This window comes from Periplaneta americana, chromosome 16 (genome assembly GCF_040183065.1).
Source record: "Periplaneta americana isolate PAMFEO1 chromosome 16, P.americana_PAMFEO1_priV1, whole genome shotgun sequence".
Classification (NCBI taxonomy): Eukaryota; Metazoa; Arthropoda; class Insecta; order Blattodea; family Blattidae; genus Periplaneta; species Periplaneta americana.
Window position 1 is genome coordinate 60,534,471 of NC_091132.1, and position 12,730 is coordinate 60,547,200.

The window sequence follows — 12,730 nt, forward strand, 5'->3', positions numbered from 1 at the left end:
GTTGCCTGGTTGAAGTTTTTTCTGGGGTTTTCCCTCAATCCAATATGAGCAAATGTTGGGTAACTTTCGGTGCTGGACCCCGGACTCATTTCACCAGCATTATCACCATCTCATTCAGATGCTAAATAACCTAAGATGTTGATAAAGCATCGTAAAATAACCTACTAACCTACATAAGTATATCTAGAATGCAGTAGTGGCCGGTGATCGAAATCCTCGGTGAGGCCAGATGCAACTAGTTTAATTGCCTCCGATAGGAAATGTTTGTTTATGATATTAATTATTATTATTATTATATCATTATTATTATTATTATATCATTATTATTATTATTATTATTATTATTATTATTATTATTATTATTATTATTATTATTATTATTAGTCTATTCTTTTTATTATCAATGAAAAATAATAATTTCACTCACCAAATAAGCTGTTATGCTCTGAGTTTCAGTGATTGTTTCAGTGTGATGAAGCAACCCATATGTGTTGAAATCCCCCTTTCTTTCTTTTTATTTTTTTTCTTTGACAGCAACAAACAAGGCCAAGAGAAGTTTATTTTGCATCACATTACCACATAACCATTTATGTTGCCCATACCAGGATGCAATAGAAACTCCCGTTTTAAGATTATGTGTGAGAAAATTTATCAGTGATGTTGTAGGTATCTCGGTAGTCTCTCTCTTTATTTAAAACTTCCTTTCTTTCAGTATTATTTCTTCTCAAAAAAAGGACACTCTAACAATGAATTAACTGCACCAGCATTACTTCTCTCATTTGTTTCTGTTTATATTTTCCCGAAATACATAGCAACATTGGTCCACATTCACTATTGTACTACACCCTCGCTTATATGTCATAAACTGAGACATAAGGGGAGAGAATCGAGTGGGTCTCTGCCTGCCAAAGAGCTGGAATTTTGTTATTTATGGCCTAGTTAGGAAGACAAGTCACCACTGCTATTCCCACCCCACTCTACCCTTGAGGCCGGCCCATGGATGGGACGAATGATATCTGACCAGGCCAGCCGAATTGTGCCTCAGCTACAACGTTTTAAGCGCAAACTCAAAGCCTGCGAAAGGACATGAAATGCATTAAGCGAGACCCAGTATGAACGATTCTGGCCTCAGGAACAAATTTTACTGCAAAACAGGTCTATATACATCACAAGCCAGACCCGGCACGAGCAATCCTCGCCTCAGGAACAAATTTTACTGCAAAACAGGTCTATATACATCAAAGTTTTCAAATGCTTCTACAGCGATATATGCTTTCTTTCAAATAACTAATACATTATATGAAAAACAAAATTTGATTTCAGTTAAGCCAAGTGGCTGAGGCTCGGCCTCACTTGCCTCAGTCAATCAGCCGCCACTGCTAGAATGTGATAAGATGAATTGGAAGTAATAAAACTCCAAGAAACAAATTACATAATTTTTTGTTTCTACTTACTTTAATAATTTTATTTTTTTGTAGAACTGTTTATAATATTGCACAAGCTTTTCGCAATTTGCACAAATATAATTTTCCATTTGTGCATTTTTGCGACAATTATTTATTTTCTAGCTTAAACCCTGTGTGGGAACCACTATGTTAAACAGTATCAATACCATAAATATGTAGCATGGTTTATATAGTAGGCATATCCTGTATAGATTATGTGTTTTTCATTATCATAATAAGAGTTCAAGTAAAAAGATGTATTTTATACTTTTTCAGGGTGCCAGAGCCTTTGAAGCGATCTCCTCTGGGACAAAATATTAAGGGGAAGGACATGCACAGTAGGGTAACTCCAGTGCAGTTTCCACCACGCACACATTTCTTACGTAGATTAGACAGAGGTATGCTTTTGGATGTCGGCCAGCTTGAGAAAACTGGTTTAAACTCCATATTGGTGAACACTGAATCTCCTACAAACGATAAATGGTATGGAGGCAGGAAGCTTGGAATAACGCGGACGTATGATAGCTGGAAAACACCGAAGACTATAGGAGATGACTTCTCATTACCCAATGTCCCTGGAGGTAATGAGTTTCAGTTGAAACTTCAACTTGTCATTCATAATAATGTGCCAGTGGGTTACATCTGCTAGATGTAACACACATGGTTATATAATCCATTTTTTTTAGTCTAAGGATAGTTTTGTGTCATTAGACAGTAAGTGAAATATATCATTTAGCTTAGTTGTAAATTTGTGTGAAAAAAAGATGGTGCTTCTCTTACTATTTCGAGTTGTAATGTAATAGCCTGTCCCACATTGATGTGATAGGTCTGATGGTGGGAGTACGAGGTACCATACCCTCCTTCTTTGCCAACAAATGTAAAAACCTGGACCTAACACACAGCATTGTGAAGGAAATAGCCATTAGTGCCCTCAAAGGATCGGTTCAGATATTGAGAAATAATTTGTATGGGAGCGATAATGGAAATTTCAAGTTATCTTAACCGATGGCTGTTGATTGGTTTAGATATCAATGCCAATCAATCTGTACTATTATTTTTCTCGCGGTATATGGCATTCAAATCATTCTAACCTATCTGATGATATTTCTCCCCCCTTTCTTAACTGTAAATGAGCACAAATGCTACTTAGGTATAAATTTTTCTGACATTTTGCATATTCGATTCCCTAACCATTTCAAATGTATATAATTTTACCTTTTAGGTGTATTTCCAAATTGTATGTAATACGCTTTGTCAAATCTGGCAACCTTTTCATAAGGGAAGCTAAATTTATTATTATATTTAGATAAGAATGGAATTGTAGCTATCTTGAAAATCACTTTAGTAATTGTAATTTCAGCATTGCAGATTCCATATATTTTAATTTCTGTATTCCAAATTTATGCTAGGTTTTCAATTACTAATATAACTTAGGTAATACAAAACTTTTTTATGTCTGTATTATTTACATTTACAACATAAATTACGCATTTTAGGCGTATTTTACTTTTGTGGAAATCAATTTTTTTTATGAATAACTTCCTAATTCTGGTGAGGTCAGCATTACAAATGAGACATGCAAGATAAAATGATCAGCAGTAGGCTTTTGTGTACTCTAAGATAATAATATGATAATTAATTCAAGTTGATATTGACTTCACCTGGGAATAGTAATGAATGCTATTGTACACTGCAGTGAAAAAGAACTCAATCGATAGTTATCACAATTTTTTAAAATTGTATCGTATAAATTGGATAGATTATATTCTTTGGTGAAGCCCACATTACTGTACATGATCCATGAAAATCATTTTTCATCCCATCGTGGCACGAAATTTAAAACCGAAACATAAATTAATTTCATCCCAAAAATCCAGTGGGATGTTGAGCACCCATTAAATATATCTGTGAGTATTTGAGCTCCGAAGCACCCATGTAGTCGGTATCTATGATAATAACAGATTGTTGTCATTTATTCTTTAACTGTTAAGGGTCATTCCATGGTTGCGTGTGTGACATCTTAACAGCAGATTCACTTACAGAAGACACTGTAAATTAAATGTTTTAAGAGCTAACATTTTTATTTTTATATATTATATTAACCATCAATTACTTAATTCAGTTATGAAGTTTTAAGTTGGTTAAGAAGAATACACTTAACAAAAATAAGATGTCAATCTTTGTTGCGTGTGTGACAAAATGATACAACTCCTTCTCACGCAAGTGAAGATTTTATTACAATTCTGTTCTCTTGGATTATGAATATGATTGTAACTTGTTGGTGATATAAATAAAATGTATACTTTTGAGATGATAATAGAAGTTGCTGAGGAACATTAACATTCCATGTAAATTCTAATTTGAAAATGTTGTGTGTGTGACCGTTGCGTGTGTGACACTTGAAGACATGTTAAGTTTACATATTTTTATCAGCAGCAATGTGACATAGATATTTTTTATTTACAAAGAAAGCAAAAAAATACCACTGCTATTGAAATTAATTAAAAAAAAAAGCGCATACAAATTTAAAAAATTTTTACAAACATTCATGCAGACTAAAATGCAAGCATAGTCACCTAAAGGCAAATTGACCCCTGTTATTAAGCAAATTAGGAGGTCTGCAGGATCACTGACAAGTCCTCCCAAGATTTGTTCTCATTTACTGGCAACACCCAACACTTCGTCATATTCGTCAATATTTCACAATAGCAAAGAAGACGTCTTGTTTCCTGTTAGACTTTCCTGTTGCAATTAAAGATACAAGTCCAAAGTCCCCTGGCTCAAGTTTGGTGTTGTCCTTGTTGCATGGAGAGCTAGCTTCTTCTTCTTCTTCTTCTTCTTCTTCTTCTTCTTCTTCTTCTTCTTCTTCTTCAAGATGTAATAATTGGACTGTTGCTAATTCTTCTTGTTGAGAGCTTACAGAAACCTTCACCACACCTTCTTTAATAGGAGACACAAAGTAAACTTTATGCAGGCTTGGAATTGGCTGCACATTTTTCCAACGATTATCCAGGAATGATGATAATGAATTCACTTCTTCTGCAGATGTAAATAGTGTTGTTACACCTTTTACACTCTGTTTGGTACATTCCTTCACAAACTCTTCGTAGGCTTCAGCAATGGTCATCATCATAGTATGTTTCTGTACCACTTCTTTCTTGCTGGTTTGAACATTCTTTATGGTGACTTTGTCTTTTTTACCTAGCTCAGTCCTGCTTATGTCATCACGGAGATAAAACTGCACCATGTTATCTTTTGTTTCATCATTCAATCTTTTACGGTATCTTTTTTTTTTTTTTTTTTTTTTAATTTTTGTAGCAGATTCAGTCTTTTTGCAAATTCCGGCAATTCCTCAAATATTAATTTCGATACCACTGCCTTCCTTTACCTTAGGCTGTTTGGTAAACCTCTGTCCACTTTAGGAACTGCTTTCCCTAGTGATCTGTTGCTCCTATATGAACCCCTTGTTGGAGATGCATTACTTATCTCAGGTACTTACTTTAGTTTTTCTCTGTGCCGCCTCTGTCTTATTTTATCTTGCTTGCGCTTTAGCTTTAACTTTATTTTATCAGTTTGAAGAGCTTGTTTTTGTCTTTCCCAGTTTTTTCATGTTTTTGTTGCGGGTGTGACTTTTGATAATATGAGGCTAATGTCACACACGCAACGCAATTTTGAGTGCAAAATAGCCATGCTACAAAAAAAGTTGTTATATGTTAAAATTTAGATCTTGTGGATAACCTCACTTTCAGAAAGTTTCACTTTGATAAGTTAATTACTTTCTTATGGGCATAAATAAAATCATGTTTTGTGTTGCAGGTGTGACATATGATCTTAATATTTTCATTTAGTTCCATGTACTTGAAAAACTCATCTGATTTGCTTCAAAATTGCACAGTAGATTGTGGAACATCTACACAGCAAGTTTCTCACGCAACAACAAATCAGAAGACAAGCAAAGATGATCAAAGCAGGCAACATATGCGGTGTATTTTTCCTTTTGTCAGCAGTACTATTAATACTAAAGTCAAATATGCATAGACATTAAATAATTCAATATTTTCATGAAATTAACTGTTTATCTGGTATAAAGGTTCATCTACTCTAGAAATATGAATATTACAATTACTTTGAAATATTTTAATTTTTTAGCATTCAGGGTCCTTTGACATGGAATGACCCTTAACTATTATATAACTTCTGTTTCTATCTCTTATGATAAATACCTCTTTTTAACATTTGAGAACAGCATTACGTATTACATATTTTAATTTCTTCGTATAATTTATCTGTAAGTTCATAAAAATATATTATTATGTTACAGCTTCCGGAAGTCCAGGAAAAGGCTTGAAGAAGAAGCTAAACCCTGTAACAAGTCACGCAGCACCAACATCAGATGCATTCATCTCACCTGTGAGTAGCCATCCTGTTGAGAGTTCCAAGGATTCCCCACCTAATTTTTAACTTTCCTTTCTCTCTCTAACGTTTCACTTGTACACTTTGGACGCGGTTCAGATGCATGGTTCTTAACATTTTGTATGCTGTAATGAATCTAATCAATAATAATATAATAACAGAGAACGAGTGTTTTATATGCAAGTACAAATTCATGAATGGAAACTTTTTAGTTACAAAGAGGAAAATAGATCACTTTAAATTATTGAATAAGTACATATATTTTTACAAAGATTCGTATTTAATATAATAATGTGAATTATTTAAAGTACCATATAGTTAAATGTTATAGAATAAAAAATATAATTCAACAAAGGATTTACATGCTTGTGATAAGATCTTTTTAATACCGGTATTTTTATATCTGATATTAAGAAAGTTTCCTTAATGATTAAATTTACCAGCAAGAAATTAAATGTTTCTTTTTTCTTGGTAGCAATGATAATTGTATTAATTACAGATACGTGAACAATATTTCGAAAATTCTGTTCATTACAGCATGAAAATGTTTTCAACACATATCAGTGCTCACAAATTGAACAAGGAATGCCATTTTGTTTCTGTGATAAAAACTGAAATCCTTATTGACTTGAGCGAACTGTTCACTCCTCCAACTTAGTAATTGAATACTACAATGCGATAAATGTGCCGATTTATGTATTGGGCATATGAAGGGCTTGACTTCGGTTTTTGTCAATTACATACCTATATATAAAACATTAAGTTAAATAATCAGTAAGTTGAAATTCTCTTCTCTCGGATATTTGCACAAAGATATGAAGGAGAAGAAATAATGATTTTAAGTTACTTACTATTTTTAGTAATATGGTGTAAACAATTCCCCTCCTTTCCACCCTGTTCTCAAAGTCGGAAGTTGATTGCTAAAACAGTTATCACATATTTTCTTCTATATATATTCATCCATCACCACTATAACAAATGAACGCAGATATTCCTAACTTTTTGAACAAATTTATTATCTGGAATTTGAGTATTTTGCTATAGAAGCAGTTTTTGAAAATGTCCAGTATTGTCGGTATGTCATTATACTCATTATACTGGGTGCTCATAAAATGACAATTGTTATTCCAGCCACTTTTTAAGATTTAAATGAATATATTTTGTGAAAGTAAAAGGAACTAGAATAATTGAAGACATTACAAAAACAGCCCTTGGCAATTTTTAACGAAAATGAGTTAAGAGCACCATCACGTGAAGGCGCATTTTTGCTACAATCTGAAATGTGTTTAAAAGCCAAAAACGATCTGTGTCAGGTGTAGTAGGCATAAGAAAAAACACCGATTCTACAAAAACAGCCCATGTCATTCTGCTTTCGTACAAAAATTGCCCTTGTCAGCTGACATGGGTTGTTCTTTTGTTAAATGTTTTCAGCACTGAATTGATTAGGTACATTATGGATTATATAATAATTATTGGCAGCATTGTGTTAAATTGAATAAATATTGAAATGTTTCATATTGCAACGATGAAGTCATTGAGCATTCCATTTTAGTCTCTTGTACAGTATTGGCAAAAAAAACCGGACCGACCTTTGTAGCTTATTTCATAGCCTTGTTCACTCCAGAAAACGGTAGATTGGTAACTAAGACTTTCGTGGTTCGAATTCTGCCTGGGAAGGAAACTTTTTTTTGTTCCTTATTCAAATTTATTTCCAATACTTTTCGATTGCTAGTAAAATTCATGTTTTGGGAATTAATAAGTTAATTAAGTAGTAAAATATCACTGCAATCGAAATAAGGAACAAAAAAAGTTTCCTTCCCAGGCAGGATTGGAACCACAAAAGTCTTACTTATCAGTCTATCGTGCTCTGGAGTGAACAAGGATCTGAAATGAGCTACAAGGGTCGGTCCGGTTTTTTTTTTTTTTTGCCGCTACTGTACATCATGGCTAGTAATGATGGAAGTGGATTAAATTTTCAGAAAAGAAAACGAAATGGCAGAAAGGAAGATTTTATTAAGAAAATTAATGTAGAGGGAAAATAAAATACTAATCACGTAGGAAAATATGTAGCAGCTTGCATTATAAGGTGAGAATAAGTTCAGAGGGTATATCCAAAGATGTGCCTATTTGTCGCAATGCGTTTATGAGTTTGCATGAGATAATAAGAGAGTGTCTTCCTACTGTACAGGCATAATTGCTGAACTATCAGAAATCTCCTACTGACTCCAGAGCTAAACATACTAATCGCCCCAAGGCGGTTCCAAGGGTATCAATACTTCAAGAACTAACGTTTGCCACTCTTTACAATGAACCCTTGAAGATCAAGCAATAAAAATTAGAGGACCTGAAAAAACTGTATGGACTATTATCTCCAGAAAGTCTCCGGTTCTTTGAAAGTCTCCAACCTGTTTCAGAAACGGAAACTACCAATACACATGTTGTAGATATTGAAGGGTCCAATAATAGCAGTGGAGAAAAAAGTTATTAATAAGTGTTGTGATTTCCTGACAATTTACTGATATTACAATACAATATTAAATATTAAATTAATATTATTACGATCTTCATTTGTATTATTTTAATACAAAAATAGCCCATGTCACACGCTCCCACATTCAATAATTAATTATAGGTCTCTAATATGTAAAAACTTATATGTGTTTATCATATATCTGATTCTTATATCGTGAAGAAAGAGTATCTTTTTTTATTTCGATGTTATAATTTACATGGGCTGGGGGTTGTTTTTTTGTTCTCCTGAAAAATCGACATTTTTGACAAGGGCTGTTTTTGAAATAATGTCTTCAATTGATAATCAGAATTTCAGAAGTGGAACTGACAGAATTTAAAAGCGGAATTAAGTAGGCCTACCTAAAATTTTCTATGATCTGTTGCTAATGAACTTAACATAGTTATTCCATACGATTTCGAGGTTGAAATCTATAAATGAAGAGTTCTTAGATTTATGTGTACCTGTAAGTTACTGGTACATAAACTTTCTTCTAATTTCGATGAATATGATATCTTATTTAATTTATTCGTTTGATTTATGAATATTTGATGCATTAATTATGTCAGCAACATATTTAGAGAGTTCTTATACCAGTTTTGAACAAGAAGTAAAACAGAATTAATGAACATTATATCTCAAAATGGACCTTCCCTCAAATTTACACCCTTAAATACCTTGCAACTGCAGTAGCGAAGTGTGACAAAATTTTTGGGTAAGCTGGGCTGAAGGCATAGTGATCTAGGCCGTGCTTTACGTAAAAGGTAAACGAAACGCTGAAACTCTCCTGTTTGTAATTAACTAAATTTTAAATTGATCTTGTCCCTTCTTCGAAAATGTTTGGGAAAGCTCAGCTTACCCTGCCTACCCTGACGATTCGCCACTTTGCAAGGACATTCAATCGCGTACCTTTTAATTGTATATCCCTTTCATTTCCTCTTCTAACATCATCAATCCTGGTCAGTTGTTTGGAATAACCATACATAACAAGCCCTGTAGAGTAGGCAACCCCTCTGGTCTTACCTATTTGCCTTGATGATGGAAACTGTATGTAGTTGAGTTAAGTTCCAGAACACAGTGGAATACACAAACGTCTGTTTCTGAATATAACAGTTCTTGATTATATAAATGAAATAACTTAATCGTTTCTGTTATTGCTATTATGACTCTAATTGCTTCAATTAATGATCATGGGGATGCTTCTTTATTAATAGCAATTGCTTAAATACATATGCTCAGGACATAGCATACATACCAAAACTTTAATCAATCTGACAATAAAAGTAATTTTAAATCTTTTTTAATATTAAAGTATGTTCTTACATGCTTTTCAGTGCTTGTAAAACAAGAAGTTAATTAATTATTCTTTAGAAATGAATGCTTTTCATCAGTGGTATTGTGGACAATTTTAAAAGTACACACAGTCATGGATAATATGCTCGTGTAATTCTGAATTTGCTCTAAATAATGCAGTATCTGGTGCGTCATGTGTCCTCATGACATGTAGTGTACATACCAAAGCTTTAATCAATCTGGCAATAAAAAGAATTTTAAATCTTCTTAATATTAAAGCATGTTCTTACATGCTTGTCAGTGCTTGTAAAACATGAAGTTAATTAATTATTATTCTTTAGAAATCAATGCTTTTCATCAGTGGTATTGTGGACAGTTTAAAGTACCGGTACATACAGCAATGGCTAATATTTTCGTGTAATTCTGAAGTTGTTCTAAATAATGCAGTGTCTTATACTTCATTAGTATACTAAAGTCGTTGTCTTTCATGATACAGTCACATTCTTGATTGTATATTATGTTATTTGAGTATTCAAATCAATATAAAATTGACTTTCAAGAATATGAATGACGAAAGTGAAGTCTCTAGAGTTCATGCTCACAGACAATTTATCTGTGTGTTCAGGGCGGAACTTTACACAGCAAGCTACCTTACATAACAGGCTGCTTACCAAGAAATTTCTTGCAAGCAACTTGGGACACTTTGAGATAGAAATTTTTCCACAAGTATGTACATATACTTATAACTTGCCTTTAGTTTTTGCTTTGTAATGGTATTTCTATTAACTTTGTTATACAGGTAGCAGAACGCATGGTACACAGCAACTTTTTTTTCTCAATAACTTGTGTAATAGTGAATTCCTCGTTGCACATTGATTTTCAATTAATATTTTACGGTACTCTGTTTCCTATTAACAGAATAATTTCCGTTTGGCATACAGATATAACGTGATCACTAATACATGAACAACTAATCTGTATGTACAATTAATTACTACTAACAGAAAAGCTCTTATTTTTGCACACACATCCCAATGGGATAATGAATGTAATATCTGAACTTCTACTTCGTAGTTTCCCTTTTGAAGAGTTATTGGTACCATAAAAAGAGCAGCATTTAGATGAAATTTCATGGGAAAATTGACTGAGCTTTCACCAGGCCAGTCTAAATGGTGGAACATCATAGAAAGGCATTTCTGCAGTATTCCTCTGCAGATGTTGGAACAGTTTGGTATTGGCTTGGTTTTCAGAAGCGTGTTAATGGAAATCATGAGATGAATGTGAGAATTGGATAGAAGAGGCTGTAAAAAATAAGGCAGTGTGTTAAGGAACTGTTTTTCCATATTCATTTTCATACTCATGAGATTGTTTTCTGAAACTACCGAGTAAAATTTAGGCCTACCCTTTATTTCAGTAGCAAATCTGATGTATGTAACTCAAAGTTAACACAGTGTTTCTCAAGTTGGAGTCGCTAAACACACTTTAACATTTTTTTAAGAAAAGTTCTAAGTTATTGAAATATATTTAGGGTATGATTTCTCCCATGGTACTGGCAACATTTTGGGGAAGAATTGCCACATTTTCACAAATTATCTTCGAGATACTTCAGTGAATTGAAAAGATTAATACTTTTTCATAAAAAAAAAATGCTGGTCTGATGCAGACAGGTACACGTGTCTCCAACTCGAAAATTTTTGAGTGTGTCATGTTTATGAAGCTATAGCAGTCATATTTTTCCCATGGTTACAGTTGTTGTTGACAAATAATCATGAAATATTAAACCATTCCACAATGCGTAGAAATCGTTAAAATGTATTATAAAAAAATGGGTCATCTATTTGCCAAGCAAGCATTCTGTGTATTACGTGTAGTGTGTGGTGTGCGTAATCTTCCCTGTGAGAGAACAATCCCCATGTTTTAATCCTCCCATCTTAATTTCGTCATTCACCTCTGCTGAGGCATATGGATGTGAGGCCAGCTGTTGGTCCCTCCATAGGCTATCACTTCCAATACATATTAGGATTATCTTCAATTTTGGCTAATTTATTTTTGTAAAATGGCGTGCAAATGGAAAATAAATCGTGTGCTTATCTGTTTATTTATTTATTTATTTATTCGAATGACAGGTACATAGATAACTTGTGTGCTTATCTGTAATAATATGTATTATTAGAAACATTTATCTTGACCAGTAAACTGAGCCCATAACAATTTTAATAATGTGGGGCAGAAGGAGGCTTGACTTTTTGAACAAGTTTTGCTGACCTGAATACTCCCCAAAATTTAAAATTCTGGCTTCCCTACTCCTAACGAGGCAAGTAGTTGTGAAATGAAACCAGTATCAATAATAATATGATGCATGATATGGCATGGCATGGCATGCTTCTTTGATAGGTTAAGCTCGTATGCAAATCAGTATATTTGAAGTTATATTGAAAATTATCGAACCCATGATATGATGCACAATTAATTTGGACACGTTTGTGTAGTTACTGGTTGAGTCTATATAAAAGTCAGATTTAATCACTTGTATAGGTACCATATATACCCAGTCTATATCTGCGTAAATATAATATATTGAAAGTCTAATTTAGAAGACTACCATTGGTGAAGAATAATGTGCAGATTGCCTCTTACTTATGCATTATACTAGGTGTTAGGGATTTATGTGCAAATATTTTAGAGGTAATCGGTTATAATATACTGAACCACATTATGTCTATGTAAAAAAATTTCTCAATCGTCGAAGTTATTTTTAGATAAAAAATACTGTGTTCTTGGGTTAGTTAATACTTCCATTTTCTGTACGAATGCCAGGCTAGTTACGTGGACGTCAACGTTTGTGGGAGTTGTCTATCTTCCAGGCTTACCATGAAGGTCTTTATGGTGTAATCAAATAATTTAACGCGTCTCCAAACACAATCACCTTTTAATACTAACACATACGATTAAGTTCATTATTTATTTTGTACCGTAGTACGTTCGAATTTTGAACACAGCCTACATTTTTATTCTCATAAGTATGGTAGGCATCATCATCGTCATCATCATCATCATCTGCTGTCAAGTA

General features: G+C 33.3%; 1 protein-coding gene across 5 annotated transcripts in view; it reads left to right on the top strand.

Annotated features, from left to right (window-relative positions):
* LOC138716359 (cyclin-dependent kinase-like 2) overlaps positions 1 to 12,730 on the top strand; it is a 142,781-nt gene that overhangs the window by 116,105 nt on the left and 13,946 nt on the right. For 4 of the 5 annotated variants that reach the window (XM_069849360.1, XM_069849362.1, XM_069849365.1 and 1 more), the window contains exons 8-9: positions 1,722 to 2,026; positions 5,767 to 5,855. In XM_069849360.1, the coding sequence (XP_069705461.1) occupies positions 1,722 to 2,026; positions 5,767 to 5,855 (394 nt within the window). Of the gene's footprint in view, positions 1 to 1,721; positions 2,027 to 5,766; positions 5,856 to 10,285; positions 10,387 to 12,730 lie in introns of all 5 variants that reach the window. The other variant, XM_069849364.1, reaches the window with a different exon arrangement.